Source organism: Amblyomma maculatum, chromosome 8 (genome assembly GCF_055883805.1).
Source record: "Amblyomma maculatum isolate TAMU_Amacu chromosome 8, ASM5588380v1, whole genome shotgun sequence".
Taxonomy (NCBI): domain Eukaryota; kingdom Metazoa; phylum Arthropoda; class Arachnida; order Ixodida; family Ixodidae; genus Amblyomma; species Amblyomma maculatum.
This window is the reverse complement of record NC_139351.1, coordinates 126,168,457-126,193,298: the sequence shown is the minus strand read 5'-3', so window position 1 is coordinate 126,193,298 and position 24,842 is coordinate 126,168,457. Positions and strand designations below refer to the sequence as shown.

The 24,842-nt window shown below is 50.9% G+C and overlaps 1 protein-coding gene and 1 long non-coding RNA gene across 3 annotated transcripts in view; one reads left to right on the top strand and one right to left on the bottom strand.

The window, feature by feature from the left end:
* The window catches only part of LOC146182501 (uncharacterized), a 70,039-nt gene that overhangs the window by 42,020 nt on the left and 3,177 nt on the right, over positions 1-24,842 (bottom strand). For both annotated transcript variants that reach the window (XR_014700062.1, XR_014700063.1), the window contains exon 2: positions 6,506-6,592. This is a non-coding gene — a long non-coding RNA (uncharacterized LOC146182501). The remainder of the gene's footprint in view (positions 1-6,505; positions 6,593-24,842) is intronic.
* Positions 1,766-24,437, top strand: LOC146182502 (uncharacterized). Its single transcript, XM_084575961.1, has 4 exons — positions 1,766-1,982; positions 2,091-2,403; positions 23,064-23,268; positions 24,354-24,437. Exons 1-4 carry the CDS (start codon positions 1,766-1,768, stop codon positions 24,435-24,437), a joined length of 819 nt encoding a protein of 272 aa, XP_084432087.1.

Sequence of the window (24,842 nt, the reverse complement as noted above, 5' to 3'; positions counted from 1 at the left end):
AAGCTGAAGGAAGGATATTCTAATGTTTATACGGTAGGTGTACAGAATCTTGTCATGTCCGGTGTCCAAACGTTCTCTTCGGGGCCAGCCGTTGCGTTAGATGACAGAACGCATTCCTCGACCTTCTCCTCCTTGACTGTATCTTCACTTTATTTTACGCGACATGTTTTAGCGCTTCATTTGCGTGTGCGTTTCTAGAAGTCGCCGATAGCATCTCACCGGAAGCAGTTTTCACAATTTCTGACCTTTCAACACAGAAACACATTTTATGAATTCCGGTATTGTGCATGTCTTTGTATGACGTAACCAAGGGAGCGCAATCTATCGTCCCATTGTTGGTACTCTGTTGACAATGTCCGGCCCAACAAAGATCCAGTGCATTGTCAACGTTGTTACGACCGTGCATCATCCGCACTTGCGCGCTCTATTGTTCGTCTGTGGGCATGGATAAGTGCTGTGGATATGTGGTGTTGGTACAATGGCTCTAAGTGAGCCTGTTTCCAGGAGTCCTGTTTTGTAAGCCTGTTTTGCTTTGTGGACACCCTGCAAATGCCAAATTGACCCTGTCAAGAGAACGTCTGGAAAAACACAAAGAAACGTCCCCCTGCGGGAAATAGCAGGAAGTGCTTTCTTTCTTTTGTTCACCCTTCCAGTCGAGAAGTGCTATCCTCCAGTGATGAATGCCTCTTATCCAAAGGAGACGACAGAGTGACATGTCCGCTGACGTGCAGGACAAGAAAGGAGCATGACGCATACGGCCATTAAGTGATTTCCCAGGAATGCAGGAAAGATTTGCAATTGTCGAAAACGGACAATGCTGGGAGCGTATGCGGCGCGCACGTGCACTTGGGTTTCTGAGAAGTAAATCCACTTGCCGGAACCAGCTGCCTATCGATTCTTGGCTGAAGAATAGAAATGTACCTCCTCGCCGTTCCCAAGCTTTTCCCGCCAACAAGTGACCAGGCCCAACGAAACAATGCCGGGCCAGTCAGTGCTTCAGACCATCAGTGCAGTGATGTGTTCGATTGGATGCCGATATCTGAGGGGCGTGCCCTGGATTTGGTTGGTCAGCATCTTCAGAGGGGGGCTGGACATAGGGGGTTTTAAGGACAGTGCAGAGCACGAAAGGTCGCTCTGAGCCCTGGGTAAACGGCTCATCCAGTCGCTTCTCGCTATGAACTCTTAACGCTTGCCATTTTGCTGATGTACCCTTCTTTTTCGTGTAAATAATCTTGTAAATAAGTTTCTCAAAGTGCCATTAAACCTGCTTGTACATATTTCACCAACTTCGAAGATTCAATCCTACTTCAACCCCGAGTCTCTGCACGCTACCAAGTGAAGGCCGGGTCGACGTAGCCCCAGCGTCACGACAACTGGTGATCAGCGGTGGGATCTGAATCTACAAGCACAACGACTGGTGACCAGCGTTGGGATCTGAATCTACAAGCCACAACATCTGATGACTGGAGGGGGGATCTGGATCTACAAGCTACAACATCTGGTGATTCGAGGTGGATCAGAATCTACAAGCCACATCTTGTGATCGGAGGTGGCATCTCAAGCAACAAGCAGGCGCAACAATCGGCCAACAAGAGGGCAGCTCGGAACATCGATCGCATGTGTGGGTGAGTGCTTGGCTTTTCTTCTGATGTGGACCAGGTTCTAGAACAGGGTTAGATTTTAGAACTGGTAAAAAGTGTTGAAACGCCTTTAGGTTTGGTAGTTTGCACTGTTGTTTTGGAAGTAGCCGACACTCGGAGCGATCATGGACCTACAAAAGCTGCAGAAACCGGAACTGTTGCAATTGTGTGAGGAATTGGGAATTGATACAAGAGGTTTGGCACGAAAACCTTTGATTATAAAGGCAATCACAGATTTGGGAGCCGATGATGAGGAGCTCAGGGAAGCATGGAACCTCATCGCCCAAAAAAAGGAGGAGCAGCTCAGACAGCAGAAAGAGCGGGAAAAAGAAGAAAAGAGGCGTGAGCGTGAACTTGAGAGGGAAAAAGAGGAAAAGAAGCGTGAACTTGAGAGGGAAAAAGAGGAAAAGAAGCGTGAAATTGAAAGAGAAGCAAAAAGGCTGGAGCTAGAAATTGAGCTCCGGAAATTAGAACTAGAGTTGAGCAAGAGGTCGGGCAATTGTCCCCAGCTAGCGGTACCTCTTCTCAACAAGGAGGCAGATTTCAAGATGTCAAAGTACATGCAGCCATGTGTGATATCAGGGGATATCGGTCTGTATCTGGCTAACTTTGAGCGAACTTGCGAAAAACTGTCCTTCCAGCGAGACACTTGGTCTCAGAGATTATTGACGGTTCTGCCCTGCGAGGCAGCGGAGGTTGTCGCGCGGCTAAGCAAGGAGGACGCGGACAACTACGAGAAGGTCAAAGCTTGCCTTCTGAGAAAGTATAGGCTTAGCGCCGAGGCATTCAGACAACGTTTTCGGAACGCTACTAAGTCCAGGGACGAGAGTTACCCTGAATTCCTGTACAATTTAAGAGTTAATTTGGGCGAGTGGCTAAAGAGCACTGATTCCTACAGTGATAGGGACGCTGTAGTCGAGCGAATTCTTTTGGAGCAGTTTTATAGCTGCCTCCCAGAAAAAGAAAGAAATTGGTTACAGGACCGAGGCGACATTAAGTCGGCAACTGAAGCTGCCGAACTCATTGAGGAGTACGCTTCGCGCCGACAATTCAGCAACCCAGCAGTGGATAGGCTCCGCAATCCCAAGTTGAGTGTGAATAACCGTCAGAAAAGGCACTTTGCTAGATTTGCAAACGAAGAAAGGAAGGCTTCTTCAGGCAAACGCCCTAGAAAAGACGGCAGTGAGAAAAGTGGGGAAGTGACCAACGTGCAGAACACAAAGAATAAGCTTGAGGCTAGGAAGCCGCTCACATGCTTTAGGTGTAATGAGCAGGGTCACATTGCCGTCAACTGCCGGAAAGAAAAGATTGCTTTCTCGTATGTCAGTGACTGCGATGAAAATATGCAGCTTTTGGAACCCTACCTGCATGACCTAGTAGTCAACGGGAAGCCTTGCAAGGTACTGCGCGATTCGGCCGCAACGATGGATGTTGTCCATCCGGCGTATGTGTCGCCTTCCGACTATACAGGACAGCGTGCATGGATCCGCCAGGTAGTGGAGGAACAGAGTGTGTGCTTGCCAATCGCGAACGTGGTCATCGAGGGCCCTTTCGGCAAGTTAACAACCGAGGCTGCCGTTTCAGGAAAGCTTCCTAAGTGCTATCCGTATTTGTTCTCTAACAAATCGGACATGCTACTGCGAAAGAGGGGCATCCTTTTCGGAGACAGAGTTGTGCAAGCCCTAACACGCTCAAAGGCGCGAGAACTAGCTACACTGCTCATTCCAGAAAAATCCACAGCGGAGGAAACGGCAGTTAAAACAGTGGTAGATGCGGAAGATAGCAGGTCAGAAAGCTTTAAGAGCGAGGCATCTCAGATAAGTCTACTTGAAAGTGAGCTTGATGAGACGCGGAATGAGGACGTTCTTGAGAGTAACCTCTTGCCGCCAGTGTCTAGTAATCTCACGAGACTTTTAAGTGGAACCCGAGAGGACTTAGCTATGGAGCCAGCCGTGGTAAATCTAACGTTAAACCTTCCCGAGGAGATGGGGGACAACTTGATTTGCCTCAGCGGAAAGGGAAGCAACGCTCAGGAGCTTCTCAAAAAGACGGAGCAGAGAGGAGAACTAAAGAAATCCCAGCTGTCCGATCTGGGCGAAATAATAACAGAGTTTGAGGCCTGCTTCGTGGACAGGCCAGGCAGGACTGATTTGACTGAGCACGATATTGAGCTGACTTCAGACGTGCCAGTGCGATCAAGGTGCTACCGATTCTCTCCAAGGCAAAGAGAAATTCTGGATAGGGAAGTAACTCGCATGCTGGAATTGGGAGTAATAAAACCCTCGGAAAGCGATTATGCTTCGCCTATGATCTTAGTAGAAGCTCCAGGTAAAGACCCTAGGCCTGTGGTAGACTACCGAAAGCTGAATTCTCTCACCAGGGATCAGGTGTATCCTATTCCGAATATTGAGGAGAGAGTAGAACAGGTCAGTAGAGCGGCATATGTGACTACGCTGGACCTTACTCGAGGATACTGGCAAGTACCGCTCACTGAACGCGCCAGCAGATACGCGGCTTTCGTCACTCCGACGGGCAGCTACAGCCAACAATGATGAGTTTCGGGCTCAAAAATGCTCCATTTTGTTTTTCCCGACTCATGGATAGGGTTTTAAAGGGGTGTGAAACATTCGCAGTGCCTTACTTAGATGACATCGCGGTTTTTTCCGACTCATGGGCGGACCATATGGTACATCTAAGAGCTGTACTGAGCCTTTTGCGTCAAGCTGGACTAACCGTAAAGGCCGAGAAATGTTGCCTGGCAAGGGCGACCGTGGACTACTTGGGTCACAATGTAGGTCAAGGTTTCAGGAAACCCAGCGAGATTAAGATTTCTGCGGTAGCAGACTACCCGCGGCCGAGCACGAAGACGGAAATTCGAGCATTCCTGGGTCTGACTGGGTACTACAATCACTACATCCCTAACTATTCAGCTTTGGCTAGCCCTCTGACCGACGCTCTCCGCAAGACAGAACCGACAAATGTAGTCTGGGACGAACAAAAGGAAGCCTCCTTCGTACACCTGAAGGCTGTGCTGATTAGCCGTCCGGTATTGCGAGCTCCAGACTATGACCGAGAATTCACGGTCCAGTGTGATGCCAGTGATCGAGGGCTAGGTGTTGTTCTCTGCCAGAGAGATGACGACGGTAATGAGCACCCCGTGCTCTACTTGAGCAGAAAACTGAGTTCTAGAGAGAGGGCTTATTGCGCGTCAGAGAAAGAGTGCGCTTGCATTGTATGGGCCATTCAAAAATTGAAGTGCTATCTTGGAGGGGCCAAATTCACCGTAGAGACGGACCATTGTCCCCTGGCTTGGCTGCAAACTGCGACATCGAAGAACAGTCGCCTTCTTAGGTGGAGCTTGATTTTACAGCAGTACAATTTTGAAATAAGATACAAAAAGGGGAAGTTAAATGGGAATGCGGACGCGCTTAGCCGCTGTTTCTAAGCAGTCCGAGGTGTTCCTCACCATGTATCCAAATTGATAATCAGGTTTTTATTTTTTTTTCTCGTGCGCTTGTATATGTGTGACTATGTAAAGCAGCACGTTTGGTTTTCTAGGAATACGTGGGTCCTGAACGTCTTGAGAGTGGGCTTTTCTCGAACAACAATGGCAGTTTTCTTTTGACCTGGTCTCTTCAGACGGGAGCCGAGTGCTTGCTTCGACATGTGGTTGGGTTTCAGACAGCTCGAGCAATTTGGCCTACGACAATCAAGACAACGCGACAAGCAACAGTGAGCTTGAAGCGTTCATGTGCAGGCCATTAAGTCGTCTCTTCATGCAGCAGCTGCGACTGCTGCCCTCCGAGACTCTTCTGGCGGGGGAGGAGGCTGTTACGACCGTGCATCATCCGCACTTGCGCGCTCTATTGTTCGTCTGTGGGCATGGATAAGTGCTGTGGATATGTGGTGTTGGTACAATGGCTCTAAGTGAGCCTGTTTCCAGGAGTCCTGTTTTGTAAGCCTGTTTTGCTTTGTGGACACCCTGCAAATGCCAAATTGACCCTGTCAAGAGAACGTCTGGAAAAACACAAAGAAACGTCCCCCTGCGGGAAATAGCAGGAAGTGCTTTCTTTCTTTTGTTCACCCTTCCAGTCGAGAAGTGCTATCCTCCAGTGATGAATGCCTCTTATCCAAAGGAGACGACAGAGTGACATGTCCGCTGACGTGCAGGACAAGAAAGGAGCATGACGCATACGGCCATTAAGTGATTTCCCAGGAATGCAGGAAAGATTTGCAATTGTCGAAAACGGACAATGCTGGGAGCGTATGCGGCGCGCACGTGCACTTGGGTTTCTGAGAAGTAAATCCACTTGCCGGAACCAGCTGCCTATCGATTCTTGGCTGAAGAATAGAAATGTACCTCCTCGCCGTTCCCAAGCTTTTCCCGCCAACAAGTGACCAGGCCCAACGAAACAATGCCGGGCCAGTCAGTGCTTCAGACCATCAGTGCAGTGATGTGTTCGATTGGATGCCGATATCTGAGGGGCGTGCCCTGGATTTGGTTGGTCAGCATCTTCAGAGGGGGGCTGGACATAGGGGGTTTTAAGGACAGTGCAGAGCACGAAAGGTCGCTCTGAGCCCTGGGTAAACGGCTCATCCAGTCGCTTCTCGCTATGAACTCTTAACGCTTGCCATTTTGCTGATGTACCCTTCTTTTTCGTGTAAATAATCTTGTAAATAAGTTTCTCAAAGTGCCATTAAACCTGCTTGTACATATTTCACCAACTTCGAAGATTCAATCCTACTTCAACCCCGAGTCTCTGCACGCTACCAAGTGAAGGCCGGGTCGACGTAGCCCCAGCGTCACGACAACGTATAGTACCAATATTGTGATTATGGTTTGTGCCGCCTAGGAATGCACTTACTTGTGTCGAAGTCTTAGGCAACGATGGAGGAAAGTGCCACGTTGTGCCTCTCCAGGAATTCGGCGCCCACTCGCCGAAGGTGGTGACCTGCAGAGAGCACAGACGTCACCATACGCGCCACCAAGGAGCAGGCGGAAGCGTGATAGATTTAGAGCATGATATACTTAATGCTTGTACGACAACCTATCTAGGGTCGGAAATTGCACAACACTAATATTCCTCCCATGGTCTGTGCTGTCTGGGACGGTATTCGCCACTTAACAGTGGGCGGAAAGACAGAAAAGCTTGGGACAAGAAATGGAGTCGTGAGGGCAGAAAGAAGAGCGGTTTGACCCTTCAAGGGCACCGAAGCACAATTTTCGTGTTTTTCAGCCGAGCAACTCTCGTTTCTTTTTTCTTTTTTTATGTCTCTCTGAACACAAGGTGACACAAGATTAACACATACATTAAGTTTTATCGTTGTAAACTTAGCGAGCGGGTGTCGAAACTGATTCCTGACACATGAGAACCGTGCTTGAAAACCTTTAATGCGCACGGCTGACGCCATCGTTGGACGCTAAGTTAGCACCTTGGGTTAAGACAAGCCGTGAAGCCATGCAATCAATGAAATATCATAAGCTGGAAAATAAGGTCCTGGAGTTTAAAGAAGAAGCATTAGAGGACGCTTTGACCAGGCTTAAGAGTCGACGCGATAGCGTATGTATAATATACGAACACGTTTGACGACTTCTGGAGCGATGGCAGGTCACGGCAACTGCGCCTTTTCAGGCGGAATGAGGTGTACACTCTGTCGCGTAAATTAACAGGGGTTTAAGTGCGCGTAACCTGATTAGGACGTGCGAAAGCACTGTTCGTAATGGATTGGCATGTTTTTCTGCAGCAACATTACGTCAGCCTCTATCGATTGACACCACTCGTTAACCTCTACCACTTCTCAATTACCCGCGACTGCTGCGGACACGATTTTAAGGACGCGGTCTGCGGACATGGTCTGCGGACACTGTCTGCAGACAGAAATCTGTGAACATATCGAAGTAACGCTTTCGCGTTAATAAGAATGGGCGAGTTATTAGAGGCACAATTTAAAGGATTGGAGCTAGCTTAAACTACACGGGTGTGAGCGTGGCAGCTAAAAAGGAGCTGCGGTCGCGAGCCCTTAAACGCGGAGCTTAAGTTTAGGGTGATAGGTTTAGAGTGATAGCTTCGCCGAAACCGCTATAAGTAATTTGGTTGGGATGGGCAAACGTTTGGGTAACTAAACCAAGCTATTTCTCGAAAACCTATGATCGTAGCTTAAACATTGCTTTATTTAAACGCCGTCTACAAGACTTGGCCCTTGCACGTAACACGATAAGGATGATATTGGTTTCATGCCGTATATTTTAGCCTTCGTTTTTAGGGTGCGTGTTTATAGTGTTCCTGGTAATGTTGACCACAATTCATTTTTCAATTTCAGGCTCCCCGCCGCGGTGGTGCAGTGGTTAAGGTGCTCGATTACTGTGCCGGAGTACCCGCGTGCGACAACACTTCCAAATACGAGGTTGCGTTGTGGAAGATATTTAATCTAAGGAACCTTAAAACTAACGGCGAACACAGCCAGGAGGCGACATGTTATGTTAGGGTCCGGTAAGGATGACACAAGCCCCCCCCCCCCCCCCCTCCAATTAACTGCACCGAACTGCACCGAAATTATTTTACGCTATCCATGGATGTGTGCTGCCTTTTAAGTAGCGTTCATAAAGCGTATTGAGCCGGAATCACAGTATCTCACATACGACCAGGGAGGAGAAAGAAGTTGTTAGACCTTACTGCTGAGAGATCGGAAGTACGCGTCCAGGACTGTTACTGAGCCTTGCCTATAACTAATTAAAGTCCGGACACAGGCTCACAGATTAGCACTGTTGTGACCGGAGTTCCGGCCAGACTTCAGCAGCTGACAATGGAGGCGTACTTATCGGACGCCGGCGAGCGACCGCGAACAAAAGCAGCGAAGCGACGGCGACAACAGGGCACCTATTCTTGTGCTTAATGGGCACGAGACGCGTCGCCGAGCAGCATTGACCCCGCTCGCCGAATTCTCGAGGCAAGCAGGTGGACCCCTTGGAATTTCGCGGGGTGAATGACCACCGTCAAAAGGTGACTTCTCGGACCATTTTGCCCTGGTACCGAAACTCCATCGCCCGCACAAAATCGTCATCGACATCAGAAGATTTGCCCTCGCCACCGGAAGATGTGCAAGGAGGTTCACCCTTGGCAGTGGGCGGCACCTCGAGTGATCCCTTGCCCCCACTGATTGGACAGCATCGATGAACATTGTTTCCCCAGCTAGGGAACTGGGGATACCAAACCATATTTAACTGATGGATTTTGTTTGTACAGATAGCTCCGTTTTCCTCTCATGACTTGTACCCTCCTCAGTATGTAGAAAGTGTATATAAACTTTACTTTTTGCATCTCCTCCCTGGCTATCTCCCGCCTCGATGCCTCGTCGCCTCCTGAGCCCGCTGCGGTGAAGCTCGATCCCCTGAACCCGACACACATCAACTGGTTGGCTGCGGTGGAATCGTTCACGCTAGGTCCTGGCATCGGAAATGGTGAGCGCTTGACTTTCTCTGAGAATTTGCCAGGTTTGATAACCCAGGGACTTTATCAAAACTAGTACATTCATTTTGTGCTTTTGAAGCAGCAGTGTTTTACAAAAGTCATCGTTCAAAAGTGGCCATGGACATCAGCAAGTTAAAGAAACAGGAGTTGATTTTGCTTTGCGAAGAGCTTGGTATTGAGGTGGGGAAACGCCACAGAAGGCCACAGCTTATTGAGGCTATTCAGGAGTGTGGGGCGGATGGCAATGAAATTTCGGAGACTTGGGATTTAAATCAGGAGAAGTCCAGGGAGGCTAAAGAAGAGGACATCAGACTTGAGAAAGCAGAGGAGAGGAAAATTGCACTCAGGCAGTTAGATCTTCAAATTGCTCAGGCAACGCGCGCCGGAAATAATTCTAACAATCAGGCTATTCCGACTGGCGCAACAATAAAAATGAAAGATCTCCTGCAGCCCTACAAGACAAACGAGGACATTGGGCTGTTCCTCGTAAATTTTGAAAGGATCTGTGAAAAGGAGGGAATTCAGCGGGACATCTGGCCCCAGAAAATATTAAACGTACTTCCTTGTGAAGCGGCTGAATCAATTGCCAGATTGTCGAAAGAGAATGCCGAAAGGTACGATAAAGTTAAGGCAGCTCTCCTTAAAAAGTACCGGCTATCAGCTGATGCATTCCGGCGCCGCTTTCGAGAGGCAGCACGGAAGCAAGGCGAGACGTTTCAGGACTTTTCGTACAAATTGAAAGCAGATCTGATCGAATGGCTGAAAGGTGAAGAGGCTTACGACAGTCGCAATAGGGTCATTGAGGTAATCTGCCTTGAACAGTTTTACGGTAGCTTGGGAGAGGAAATGCGCCAATGAGTGCAGGACAGACCCTGCAAAAAGACTTCGTAATGCGCGGCAGAATTAGCTGACGAGTTCGCGGCCTGTCGAGAATCGCAGAAAGCACGCATCAGATCCAGTGCGAAATTCGGTAGGGATAATCGGGCGCACTCTTACACACAGGGAAAGGTGGTAATTGCGTCTTCTAATATTCCTGTTGCACAACAAAAAGGTGCAGTAAGCAGCTCGAAGGAAGACGCGAGGGAAGAAAAGGTTTTCGAATCTAAGAAGCCGGTCGTCTGCTTCCGCTGCCAGCAGCCTGGGCACGTAGCGGCCAGCTTCCGTAATCCAAAAGTGGTGTTTTCGTTTCTGGATAACGAGGACAACTTGCGATTGTTGCAGCCTTATCTTAGGGATCTGACCGTAAATGGCAAACCATGCAAAGTTCTCCGCTACTCCGCTGTTACAATGGACGTCATCCACCCTGAATACGTTAGGGCTGGAGAATTCACGGGTGAATGCGCCTGGATACGGCAGGTGGTTGAGGAGAATAGCGTATGTCTGCCGATCGCCCGTGTCGAGATCGAGGGACCGTTCGGGGGGCTTCACACTGAGGCAGCCGTCTCTCAAAACCTACCCAAGCAGTATCCCTACATATTTTCCAATCGCTCGGACATGCTTCTCAGGGAAAAGGGGCTGAGTTTTGGAGACCATGCTGTCCAGGCTCTCACCCGTGCGAAGGCGCGAGAAATCGCAACGCAAACGAAGCTAGAAGAAAAGGGTAAGCATGAAACTGTAAGCCAAGTGCAGGATCACGGTGGCGAGCAGCAACAGGATTTACTCACTAATAGCGCTGATCTAGAAAGCACTGACTGTCCCGAATTATGTGCAACTGCTCAATCTGAGTCAGGAGAGGAAGTCAGTACGAATCTGGTGCTGCCTCATTCAGAGGATTTTCTCGAGCTCCTTCGGGTGGACCGAGAAATGTTTGCCGCTGAGCAAGAGAGAGATCAGTCTCTGCAAAACTTGAGCGACCAAATAGAAACGGGTGTGTCACGCAAAAACATCGCTTTCCAGCGCCAGTCTGGCCTATGGTATCGCCAGTATAATAAGGACAGGAAAGGAGTAGAACACGACCAGCTTGTTGTCCCGTCTAAGTATAGGGCTCAAGTTCTCGCCCTCTCTCATGGAAACGTTGGGCCTGTCACTTGAGTATATATATATATATATATATATATATATATATATATATATATATATATAAACCTTAAGACAGGCTGCTGAGAGAATTCTACTGGCCCGGGTGTTTTAAAGACGTCAAAAAATTTGTTCAGACATGCGACACTTGCCAGAGAATTGGCAAACCACACGAGACCAGGAAGGCACCTGTGAAATTAGTGCCCATAATCACAGAGCCCTTTCGGCGTGTTGTTGTAGATGTAGTGGGACCGTTGCCTGTAACTACGTCAGGTTACAGATATATTTTGACTATAATATGTCCGGCCACCAAATTCCCGGAATCCGTCCCACTAGTAAGATCGGTAGAGGTGGTCGAAGTGCTGCTTTCTGTGTTTTCCCGAGTGGGTTTTCCGGCCGAAGTGTAGAGTGATCAGGGCAGCGTCTTTACCAGCGCTCTGACAATTACCTTCCTTGAGAGATGCGGTATTCGCATTATACACAGTTCCGTGCGGCACGCACAGAGCAACAGTGTAGAGGCCTGGCACTCCGTGTTGAAAAGAGTGCTAAGGGCTTTGTGCCATGAAAACAAAACAAATTGGGATGCTTCATTGCCAGCTACCATGTTTGCGTTAAGGTCCGTGCCACATGAGGCCACCGGCTTCAACCCAGCAGAACTAGTGTACGGCCGTTCTATGAGGTCCCCGCTTCAGATGCTCCACGAGGCATGGAAAGGGCGCGGAGAGGACCCCACAGTGGTTGAGCATGTGTTGCAGCTACTAGAACGTCTTCAGTCATGCCGCGAGCTAGTGGAGGCTAACATGAAATCAGTTCAGGGCAAGGCGAAACTATTACGACCGGAACGCCCGAAAACGAACTTTTGCTGTTGGAGACAAAGTGCTCTGACTGACTGCATCGCGGAAGAACAAACTAGATGTTTTATGAGAGGGTACCGCAGAGGTTGTACAGCAGATTTCGGACACTATGTTATTATAATGCCCGGAAGACGCAAAGAGTTGCGTATCTACCACACCAATTTAATGAAACCGTACAGACAGAGGGAAGCCATTGTGCAGCTCGCTCTAAATGTTCCTGAAGAGATGGAAAATAATTTTTTTTTTTCCAGAAGTAGAACTAGATTCCGCACTCGAAAAACTTTGCCAGAAAATTGAATGCGACGCCAAACTGGAAGATAAACAGAAAGAAGAGCTAGAAACTCTTCTGCGAGAGTTCAGAGATATTGCTTCGTTGACCGACCCGGCAGGACTAACTTGATCGAACATGATATAGAGCTAATTTGCGACAAGCCCATCCGGTGCAGGCCTTATCGGGTTTCACCCCGGTAGGAGGAAATATTGGCAACTGAGATTCAGCGGATGTTAGACATGGGGCTGATTGCACCATCCGAGAGTGAATACACGTCCCCCATCATATTGGTTGAGGCGCCAGGTAAAGACACTCGTCCATGTATCGACTACCGCCGTCTGAATGAGATCACACGTGATCAGAGCTACCCGATTCCGAATCTTGAGGAAAGGGTTGAGGCCATAAGTGGTGCTCATTATATATCCACGCTGGACCTCACTAGGGGGTATTGGCAGGTGCCTCTGACCGAGAAAGCGAGCCGAATCGCCACTTTTATTTCCCCTCTAGGAACGTTTCGTCCTCTCGTCCTTACTTTTGGCCTCAAAAACGCGCCCTTTTGTTTTTCCCATCTCATGGACCGTGTGCTGCAGGGTCTGGGGGACTATGCTCTTCCATATTTAGATGACATAGCCGTCTTTTCTAAGAGCTGGGAGGAACACCTCTGTCATTTGAGGGATGTACTGACACGGTTACGTGAAGCAGGCTTGACTGTGAGAGCGGAGAAATGTCAATTGGGAAAAGCTCAAGTGACTTACTTGGGTCACATTGTCGGACGCGGTTATCGGCACCCGCTAGAACTAAAAGTATAGCGGCAATATCAGAATTCTCCACGCCAGTCACCAAGACAGATATTCGGTCATTTCTCGGACTAACCGGATACTATCAACATTATATCCGCAATTTTTCCGAAATCACCAGCCCCCTTACCGACAGTTTGCGAAAGAATGAACCAGTCAAAGTAGAATGGAATTCGGACAAAGAACGCTCTTTTCTGGCCCTGAAAACGGCCCTGGCCATTCAGCCTGTTTTGAGAACTCCAGACTACACGCGTCTGTTTGTGCTGCAATGCGACGCGAGTGACCGCGGTATGAAGGTGTTGCCTCAGCCAGCAAGATGACGATGGGGAGGAGCACCCTGTTGTATTTGTAAGTAGGAAACTCACCCTACGCGAGCAGGCCCGGTATAGTGCATCAGAAAAGGAATGCGCCTGTCTCGTGCGGGCGATTCAGAAGCTGCAGTGTTATTTGGCAGGGTCTCCGTTTCTTGTAGACTGACCATTGTCCTTTGACTTGGCTTCGTAATATGTCAGCCAAAAATGGCAGGCTGCTTTAGTTGGAGTCTAGCCTTTGACGTGCGTTATAGAAAGGGGCGCGATAATGCTAACGCTGATGGCCTCAGCCGAAGTTTCCCTGGGTAAAGCTCTCTGGTTGGGCTCCCAGATGTTAACTGGCTACGCATATTGCCGCATAGAAGACGACGCCAAAGATGATGACTGGGCCCCACAAGCGCGAGCCTGGAAGAGAAGGAAGTTGGAGCGCAAGACTCGTCCAGGTTGATTTATTAAACCCGTCCTATCTTTGGGTCCTCCTTGGCGTTCAATCGAGACGTGACACTGGTGGAGCGCGCTGGGGTATGCATAAGACTCCTTCCGGCAGTCCACAGCGAATCCCAGACGTCGACACGCCTGTACATCGCGCTAGCCGCCGCCTTCTAGGCCTAGCCCCGGAGTACAACCATCTGCCAAGCTACTCTTCAAACGACCAAGTCCATCAGGTCTCCCAAGCCATGGCACATCCCAACCCTACGCCGGTGACTCTTCAGAACACCAAGGTGCCAGAGTGCTTTCGCGGGGAAGCGTTTGAAGATGTCGAGGACTGGCTTGACCAGTTTGAGCGAGTGGCCAAGATTAATCAGTGGAGCGAAGATCACAAGCTTTGCAATGTTTATTTTGCCCTTCAGGATAATGCTAGAACGTGGTTTGAAAACCACGAGGCCAGCTTATCCACATGGAACGACTTCCGCCGCCAGCTTGTAGACACCTTTGCGAGAACTGATCGACGCGACAATGCGCTGCGCCTGCTTGAAGTGCGTGTCCAGAAGCCGAATGAGAGCGTGGCTATGTTTGCGGAAGACATGGCTCGCCTTTTTCGCCGTGCCGACCCTGATATGAGTGAGCCAAAGAAGTTACGGCATCTCATGCACGGTGTCAAAGAACAGGTGTTTGCCGGCTTAGTACGCAACCCACCTAAAACCGTGAGTGAGTTCATTAAGGACGCTACGGCTATAGAGCGAGCCCTCCAAGATCGGTGCCGCCAGTACAACCGACCAGCCAGCTGTGCCCCGACGACTGCGGCGGCGCTGACTGCAACAGATCAGACCACTCTTCGAGACATGATTAGAGAAATTGTCCTTGAGGAGTTGCAGCGAATTTCGGTTACGAAAGCTCAGTCGTCAGAGGCCCTCGTGCAGGCTGTAAGGAATGAAATTCGGTGCTCCCTAACACCGTCTGCCCAGTGCAACGAGTTTCATCCAGTCGACAACGCGGCAGTCATTTCCGAACCACCATACCGCGTTCCACAACCGGTCAACTACACGGCCAACATTCCTGCACCTTATCACGAGCCGCAATCTGAGAGCTACGCCGCGGTCCTACGTCGCCCGCCTCCAGACCACGCCTCACCGAGCGCACCAAGCCGTCAGGAGACGCGATTCTTCCAGGGGCCTCAGTGGGCGCCTTCCAGGTGCTCTCAACTACGCCGAACGGACAGGTGGCGCAGTTATGACAGCCGGCCACTCTGTTTCTACTGCGGACAACCTGGCCACGTATATCGGTACTGCCGTTACCGCGAAGAGGGGCAGGCCTTTCTGTCTGCTTCTGCTCGCCGCCGCTTCGACGCTGACACTGCCCAAACCGAGGACGGCCTTCCGGTCAGCAGGGAAACCGAATCCCCGGGCTTCCGCCGCCGCTCCTCCCCATCGCCACAGCGTTATTCTCCGCCGATGCGTCGTGGCAATGCTGACGTTGGCGGACGGCGGTCCCCTAGCCCTCACCGGGGAAACTAACAGCCGCAACCTCACGAGGGGAGGTTGCACACAGTCTAAAAGTGTCAAAACCCTCACCACCGCCGCAACAGCCGACAGCCCGTGCTTCTGACGCTGCCGTTAGTATTGACATTGCCGCACTACCGCCGAAAATGCCGCCTACATTACCACCGAAAATGCCGCATCAGATGAGCAGCCCCGACGACGAAGCTGATACCGCTGACCTTGCCGCACTTCCGCCGAAAATGCCGAAAGAGACGAGCAACCCAGATAACGTTGTTAGCGCTGACCTCGCCGTTTCCATTGATGGGCTGGAGGTACATGCTCTGGTGGATACCGGGGCGGATTTTTCAATTATTAGCCAGAAACTGGCTGACACGCTGCGCAAAGTAAAAACCGAATGGACTGGGCCAGTAATAAGAAGTGCTGGGGGCCAGCTACTGGCACCGACAGGGAAGTGCACTGCCCGGATAGGAATAGGAAACGCGGTGTTTGTTGGCAGCTTCGTTATTCTCCCTGACTGTTGCAAAGATCTCATCTTGGGCATGGACTTTCTGCGTCTTCATGGGGCTGTAATCAGCATTCGTGACAGCGTCGTTGCCTTCACCAACAATCATGAAGACCTTGGTGTTGCGGAAGTACCACTGATGCCCTTACGCGTCGCCAATGAGACAGTGACATTACCTCCACGATCATGCTCTCTTGTTGAAGTGAAGTGCGACATGGCGCACACCGGCGATGGTATCGCCGAAAGGGCAGTCGCCCTGGTACTAAGCCGAGGTGTTTCTATAGCTCGAGGGCTAGTCAACTTGACCAATGGACAGACCGAAGTGCTGCTGACAAACTTCAGCGACGAGCGTCAGCAAATTCCGAAAGGCACAACTGTGGCCTTTTTCGACAGCATCCCAAAGGCGCAGCACTGCTTCTCACTGCAACAGGAAGGATCAATGTGCAAGACGCCCGTAACCATCGTCGATGTGAGTAAAAATTTGTCTTCTTCAGAACGGGACCGTCTTTTGGATCTCATAGATCAATTTCGAGACTGCTTTGCTTCCGAATCGCGGATCGGCCAAACGCCTTTGACAAAACATCGAATCATCACGGATGACTCGATTCGCCCGATTCGACAAAATCCTTACCGTGTAGCTCCGAAAGAACGTGCAGCCATTCAGCGCCAGGTGGCCGAAATGCTTAGAGACGACGTTATCCAGCCGTCACAGAGCCCCTGGGCTTCCCCCGTGGTACTTGTTAAAAAGAAGGACGGCAGCTTACGATTTTGCATAGATTACCGCAAGCTCAACCAAGTAACTAAAAAAGACGTGTATCCTCTTCCTCGCATCGACGATTCCCTTGATCGCCTACGAAATGCACGTTACTTCTCATCAATGGACTTGAAAAGTGGATATTGGCAGATAGAAGTAGACGAGAGAGATCGGGAGAAGACAGCATTCGTCACTCCCGATGGATTGTACGAGTTTAAGGTCCTTCCGTTCGGTTTATGCTCAGCACCAGCAACATTTCAGAGGTTGATGGATACTGTGCTCTCGGGACTTAAGTGGCAAACATGCCTGGTGTATCTTGACGACGTGATTGTGTTTTCGGCCACATTTGAAGAGCATCTACGCCGTCTGCTAGCTGTATTTCAGGCCATACGATCTGCGGGCCTCACACTAAAACCCGAGAAGTGCCACTTCGGGTACGAGGAGCTGCAATTCTTAGGTCACGTCGTCAGCCAAGAAGGTGTCCGGCCTGATCCTGAAAAGCTCTCCGCAGTCGCCAAGTTCCCGACACCTACGGACAAAAAGACATTGCGGCGTTTCCTGGGTCTTTGCGCCTATTACCGCCGGTTTATTGCTGGTTTCTCACGAATTGCCTGGCCATTAACTTCGCTGACGCATGACAATGCTGTCTTTCACTGGGGTGAAGAACAGGAACAAGCGTTTAATGAGCTGCGGAGACGTTTACAGACACCACCTGTCCTGGCGCACTTTGATGACGACGCCCCTACACTGCTTCATACGGATGCCAGCAACGTGGGCTTAGGTGCTGTGCTGGTGCAGCGCCAGGGTGGTGTGGAAAAAGTAATTGCTTACGCCAGCAGGACCCTATCTAAAGCAGAAGCGAACTACTCGGCAACCGAAAAAGAATGCCTTGCAGTGGTATGGGCGGTTATGAAGTTTCGCCCTTATTTGTACGCTCGCCCCTTTCAAGTCGTTAGCGACCATCACTCGCTCTGTTGGCTGACGAATCTAAAGGACCCTTCAGGGAGACTCGCGCGTTGGAGCCTTCGATTACAAGAATTCGACATGGCAGTTATTTACAAATCTGGAAAAAAGCACGCGGATGCTGACTGCCTTTCGCGAGCGCCGGTCGAACCTTTCACTATGACCGATGAAGACACTGCGTTTTTAGGTGTCATAGATGACGCAACACTTTCCCAACAGCAGCGAGAAGACCAGGAATTGCTCCCTCTTATTGATTTCTTGGAAAAACGAACTACCGTTGTGCCTAAGATTTTCACCCGAGTAATCTCTTCATTCTTTATTCGCAACAACGTGCTTTACAAGAAGAACTTCCGCCCTGGGGGAAACAGTCATCTACTCGTCGTCCCATCTGTTCTCCGCAGTGAAGTTCTGCAAGCGTGTCACGACGAGCCAACCGCCGGTCACCTAGGCTACACCCGAACGTTGGCTAGAGTCCAGCACGGATACTACTGGCCAAAACTGCCTGCGACAGTGAAACACTATGTACGTACGTGCATAGACTGCCAGCGCCGTAAGTCACCCCCTGTAAAACCAGCTGGCCTACTCCATCCTCTTCAAGTGCCAACAACACCTTTTAAGCAAATCGGCATGGACCTCCTGGGACCATTTCCGACGTCGACAGCAGGAAATAAATGGATAATTGTCGCCACCGATTATCTAACCCGCTACGCGGAGACCAAGGCTCTGCCAAGGGGTACCGCCGCCGAAGCAGCTCGGTTCTTCGTGGAGAACATTGTCCTGAGGCATGGCGCTCCGGCGCTCATTATAACTGACCGAGGAACTGCATTTACGGCCGAACTTTTGGAGACCGTTCTCCGCCTCAGTGGTACCAGTCACCGTAAAACTACAGCCTATCACCCCCAAACCAATGGGTTGACGGAACGCCTCAATAAAACCATTGCAGACATGCTTTGCATGTACGTTGACGTGAACCACAAGAATTGGGACGAAATTCTTCCCTACGTCACGTTCGCCTACAATACGGCACGCCAAGACACCACTCGTATGACACCATTCAGCCTCCTTCACGGGCGACCAGTAACAACTATGCTGGATGCAATGTTGCTCCCGAATGCCGACACCGACGATCTCGATCAGGACGCCGAGGAAATCGCTCAGCGTGCAGAGGAAGCCCGCCAACTAGCGCGTGTGCGGATCAAGAATCAGCAAGAGCATGATGCACGACGCTACAATCATAGACGCCGACATGTCATGTACGAACCTGGCGACAAAGTGTGGGTCTGGACGCCTATTCGCCGCCGTGGACTCTCCGAAAAACTATTGCGGCGATATTTCGGGCCATATGTTGTTCAGCGACGTTTAACCGACGTCACTTATGAGGTGGTGCCAGACGGGGTGTCGACCTCAAAGCGACGCCAGCAACAAGCCGACGTCGTCCACGTTGTACGCATGAAGCCGTACAACTCGGACTGACCTTGACCCCCTACTCCCTTTTATGCTCATCGGGACGATGCTTCCTGAGGAGGGGGGCAAATGCCGCATAGAAGACGACGCCAAAGATGATGACTGGGCCCCACAAGCGCGAGCCTGGAAGAGAAGGAAGTTGGAGCGCAAGACTCGTCCAGGTTGATTTATTAAACCCGTCCTATCTTTGGGTCCTCCTTGGCGTTCAATCGAGACGTGACAATATCATATATTTTCTTTTTTTTTTCTTGCGTAGTCGTGTTTTGTTTTTTTTTTTTTTTTTACTGATGCTGTTCTTACTGTCTTTTACCTACCGCTCCACCTTGGGATATGTTCTCACAGGAAGTGGCCTTCTATGGCATCTTTCATGTTACGACATGGATCAAAATTTTAGCTAGCATATTTGCCAAAAAAAAAAAAAACAAATCTTGTTTTTTTCCTTGTCTCTCAGACATGGTCACGTTTGGAAGAAAACTTAAAATTTTCTGGACGAATTTTATTTTGTTTTCTTTACTTTGAAATGGCAATCATTGTTATGAAGGCAGCCTCGCACTTCTCAGAGTTTGTTTCGCGCTCGCTGCTTGCTGTGTTTTGGGCTTTGAGTGGCTGAGTCTGCTAGCGCTGTTCAACAAGGAAGCAGGAACCAGATGGCCAGGTTTTACGTGGCCAGACCAACCAGGCTGAACCAACTCCAGGTCTCTACGGGGTGCAGCATTGGCATGCTAACACTACGAGACTTCTTCGGGCGGCGGACGGGCTGTTGTGACCGGAGTTCCGGCCAGACTTCAGCAGCTGACAACGGAGGCGTACTTAGCGGACGCCGGCGAGCGACCGCGGACAAAAGCAGCGAAGCGACGGCGACAACAGGGCACCTATTCTTGTGCTTAATGGGCACGAGACGCGTCGCCTTGCAGCATTGACCCCGCTCGCCGAATTCTCGAGGCAAGCAGGTGGCCCCCTTGGAATTTCGCGGGGTGACTGACCACCGTCAAAAGGCAACTTCTCGGACCATTTTGCCCTGGTACCGAAACTCCATCGCCCGCACAAAGTCGTCATCGACATCAGAAGATTTGCCCTCGCCACCGGAAGATGTGCAAGGAGGTTCACCCTTGGCAGTGGGCGGCACCTCGAGTGATCCCTTGCCCCACTGATTGGATAGCATCGATGAACTTTGTTTCCCCAGCTAGGGAACTGGGGATACCAAACCATATTTAACTGACGGATTTTGTTTGTACAGATAGCTCCGTTTTCCTCTCCTGACTTGTACCCTCTTCAGTATGTAGAAAGTGTATATAAACTTTACTTTTTGCCTCTCCTCCCTGGCTGTCTCCGCCTCAATGCCTCGTCGCCTCCTGATCCCGCTGCGGTGAAGCTCGCCCCCTGAACCCGACACACATCAGCCCCTTCTGAGAGGCGTTTTGAAGTTGTAGTTTCTGTACCTCGAATGTGCAGCTCCGAGAAGGGTGTGATAAGTGCAATAGAAAAACGCTCAGATTTTCGCGGCACTACTGTTCTAGAACTCGGCCACCGATTTTTATCTGTTGTAGGCCGTCATTGCACCCGCCACCGCTCAGGCGGTGGACGACGGCTGTTGTGGCGCGCGTACTTCGGGAGTCTATGGGTTCGTTTCTTCAAGCTCCCCGCTGCGGTAGCTCAGTGATTGGGGCGCTCGATTGAATAGCAGGGGAGAAAGCACTGCGCCTTGCGGCGTTCCCCTGGTACCCTTCCCCTGCTATTCAATTTGGCTATGATGCGCCTGCCGGCCCAGCTGGGTTCTGTTGAGGGCGTGCAGCATGCTCTGTACGCCGACGACATCACCCTGTGGGCTACACAGGGCTCACTTGGAGACATTGAGGCCAGCCTGCAGCAGGCGGCGACTATAGTAGACCGCTATGCTAGCCGCTGCGGCCTTCAATGCTCCCCACAGAAATCGGAATTTGTGCACATCCGCCCCTCTCCAAAATGCACTACTAAAATTCAACTTACTCTTCAGTCAGGTCCAATTCCAGAAACAAAAGAAGTCCGAGTACTGGGACTCTTCATTCACCAACACCGCAAGCCAGACACCACATTGGCTAAACTCCGCAATGTGGGGGACCAGGTGGGCCGCATGGTCCGCCGGGTTTCCAATAAACGCGGGGGGTTACGAAGCAAGGATGCCTTGCGGCTGGCAAACGCCTTCGTAACCAGTCGAATCCTTTATTCGACTCCATATCTCCACCTGCGGAAGCAAGATGAGGATGCCCTCGAGGTCATTCTCCGCAAAATCATCAAGCGGGCCCTCGATATTCCGGTGAATACCTCAAACCAGCGCCTCATAGCGCTGGGAATGGTGAACACCTTCAGGGAATTGAGAGAAGCGCACCTCACAAATCAATATACGCGTTTGTCGCAGACGCAGTCGGGCCGCCGCCTTCTTGCCCGGCTCCACATCAAACATACGACACTTATGGAAGAACGGGCACGCATTCCAGCGCCGTGGAGATGCGCCCTCCGCGTACGCCCTCTTCCCGCCAAAATGGCACGCGAAGACCATGATGGCAGACGCCTGGCGCGGGCGGAAGCCCTGGCACGCCATTATGGTTCTAAACCCGGCGTTTTTTATGTGGACGCCTCTGGTCCGCACCATGGGGGGTGGTACACGGCCGCAGTCGTCCACGAGGCGAAAACAGTCAACGGTCTTAGCTTCAGGGCCCGCAACATAACTCATGCGGAGGAGGTTGCCATAGCATTGGCTGCTTCCCACTCTGACTCGAAATATATAATTTCCGACTCGCGAGGGGCCTGTCGGAATGTCGAACAGGGCTGGACCACTTATCTAGCCTACCGAATACTTCAACATAGCTCCTACATTGGGGACCCCGCTACCCGATATATTATTTGGGCTCCTGCTCATCAGGGGCTGGCTGGAAACGAGGCTGTCGACGCCGGCGCCCGCGAGCTCTCTCTCCGGGAAGTTTCCTCCTCCTCCCCCTCCGACCAGGACGCTGATCCTAATCCGGCTTATACATTCAAAGATATCGTAAATTACTACCAATCTAGCCCCAGCCTTTACCCCCGCCCATGTAAAGGCCTTTCAAAAGCGGATGAGCGGCTCTTACTCCGCCTCTATACCAACACACTGCTGTGCCCGGCAGCTCTAAAACACTTCGACCCTGGCAAGTCGAACATTGTTCCCGATGCTTTTTCTCGCGCTGAAGTCATTGCGACGGGCAATGGACGGTCAATCATCGACTGCACGGCTATGGCTGCTGCTCATAGAGTCGATGCCGAGCTGCAACGGCCTCGCACGCGCGACACGTCTCTGCTGTTCGAGGACGTCTGGCTCCCCGACCACGCCGTCCCTCCTTTGTGATACGTCGACCGGTCACCCTCGTCCCTACGTGCCTCCATCATACCGCCGCACCGTCTTTGATGCCCTACATTCTTTGGCCTGGCATCCGCGCAACTCAGCGCCTCGTCACGGCTCGTTATGTCTTGCCTTGCATCAAGAGAGAGAGAGAGAGAGGGGAACAACTTTGTTTTGTCTCAGATGTCAGGTGGGTCCTGTGTGACCCCCAGATGGGGGCGTCGACGTTCGCCGCTGGCCGCGCCTCAGCTGTCTGCAAAGTAAAGTGCACCGACAAACTACGAATCCTCTTGGATCCTTCCAGTCTCCGAACGACCGCTTCAGCCACCTGCACGCCGATATTGTCGGTCCCCTTCCTCCCTGCGGGAACAACCGCCACCTGTTAACCTGCATTCACAGGTTCACGAGGTGGCCCGAAGCGATGCCTCTTCTGGACATAACGGCGGAGTCGATCGCAAGAGCGCTCATATCACACTCTGGATAAGCCGCTACAGTGTTCTTTCCATCATTACGATTGATCGTGGTCATCAGTTTGACTCAGCATTATTTTCTAACCTATCTCGGCTCCTAGGCGTCAACCACATTAAGACTACTTCTCACCACCCTATTTCGAACGGTATCATTGAACGTTTTCACCAACAGTTGAAAGCTTCACTTATGGCGTCCGCTTTCCCTGCACGATGAATTGAGCGCCTACCCTTGTCCTGCTTGGTCCCTGCACCGCACTTCGCAGTGACTCTTCTACCTGCTACTCTCGTGTCCCTGGCAAGTTCTTCGAGCCTTCGCCAGCCATGCCTGCTGACGTCACAGATTACACCTGCCGTCTACGTAGCAGTATAGGCACTGTCGTGCCACCAAGGCAACGCCAGTATTCTCGTCGCATCCACGTCCCCCTCGACCTTCAGCGGTGCACTCACGTCTCTGTTCGCCACAACGGCGTACGTCCACCCTTACGGCCACCATACGATGGTCCGGTGCTCCGGCGTCGCACTTTCTACTGCACATCAACGGTGGGGAGGACACGATCTCCGTTGACCGCCTTAAACCCGCCCACCTTTACTCAGATGTCATCGCCAACTGCGCCACTACAACCCCTCCAGATCGTGTCAGTTCTCGCCGCGTACGATTCGCACACACAGCGCCTGCTTTTCACCATTCCACTTCGCCCATGGCTTCATCGCTAGAGGGCGCGCCCATGGCTTCATCGCTAGAGGGGGGGGGGGGGGGGGGGGGGGGAGGGTGCTGTGGCATGCCATCGTGGTTTCGGCGCAAAAGAAGACGACATCCTCAGCACACCTGCCAAGCACACGCCGGCCTGTTCTTCGTGGCAGCAGGACTGAATGCCGGCTGTTCACTGTCCCGTTCCCGCCTGGCTCAGCGGCTCCTCTAAATATATTTGTGGAGACCCGACAACGAATGTATTTGTGGTTCATCTCCACACTCCTATACACTGATGCTTACATGAGAAATGTTTTCAGTTTGATATCGCGCCGTCCACTGTTCATGCTCCTTTCAAATATCCCAATTCATAATTGTCTTTCAAAGTGGCATCCAGTTAGCGGAACATATAAGGGGAACTAGACAGGCGCTGGTCCCTCTTATGTGTTGCACTGGAAGTATTCCAGCTTAAAAACATCACCAATCTCGCTTACTTCATGCGTAGGCAAAGTAATGAAACACGCATTCCTCAATCAAGTAAACAACCATCTCGAACTAACAGGTGCCTATACCCACACTCCGTCATCAGGTTTCGGCCTCATCTCTTGATGCAGAGCGCTCGGACTCGACCTCAAAAGCGCATTCGACACGGTCGCCCATTCGGCGATTCTGGCCAAAATCTCGCGAGTGAACATCTGCAGAAGAGCCTGTAATTACGTAAAAGACTTTCCCGCCAACAGAAACGCGCTGCTCGTAGCGGGAGATATCAGGTTTGAGGAGAAAACGCTGGGAAGCACCGGCACCCCACAAAGGTCCGGTTATTTCGCCCATGATTTTGAACCTGGTAACGATTGGCCTTGCGCAGAAGCTCAAAAAAGTAGAAATCGTGCATCACACAACCTACGCCGACAATATCGCGACCTCGGTCAACCGAGGCAGTGATGGCTAGCTCGAATATTTGCTACAGGAAGCGACAGATGTCGCAGAAAAATACCCGAGTAATACAGGGCTCCGCTGCTCGCCCGAGAAGTCAGAGCTCCTGCTGTATCGCAGAAGGGACGACCATCCAGCGGATCGAAAAAGACAGAATGTGAAGAAATCAGGTTAAACATGAGTGACGATGGTAATATCCCCATAGAGATAAAAAATCTCATGGCCAGAGGATACAACGGCGTAAACGGCACGACGGTCAGTAATCTTATATACACAAGACTGCTAATGCAATGAGAATATTAAAAAGAAACACCAATAGAAGAAGTGGCATGAGTGAAGAGAGCCTGATACGACTCGTGCACTCTTTTGTCATATGCCACATAACCTACATGGATGCCTTTCATAATTGGTACAAGGCAGA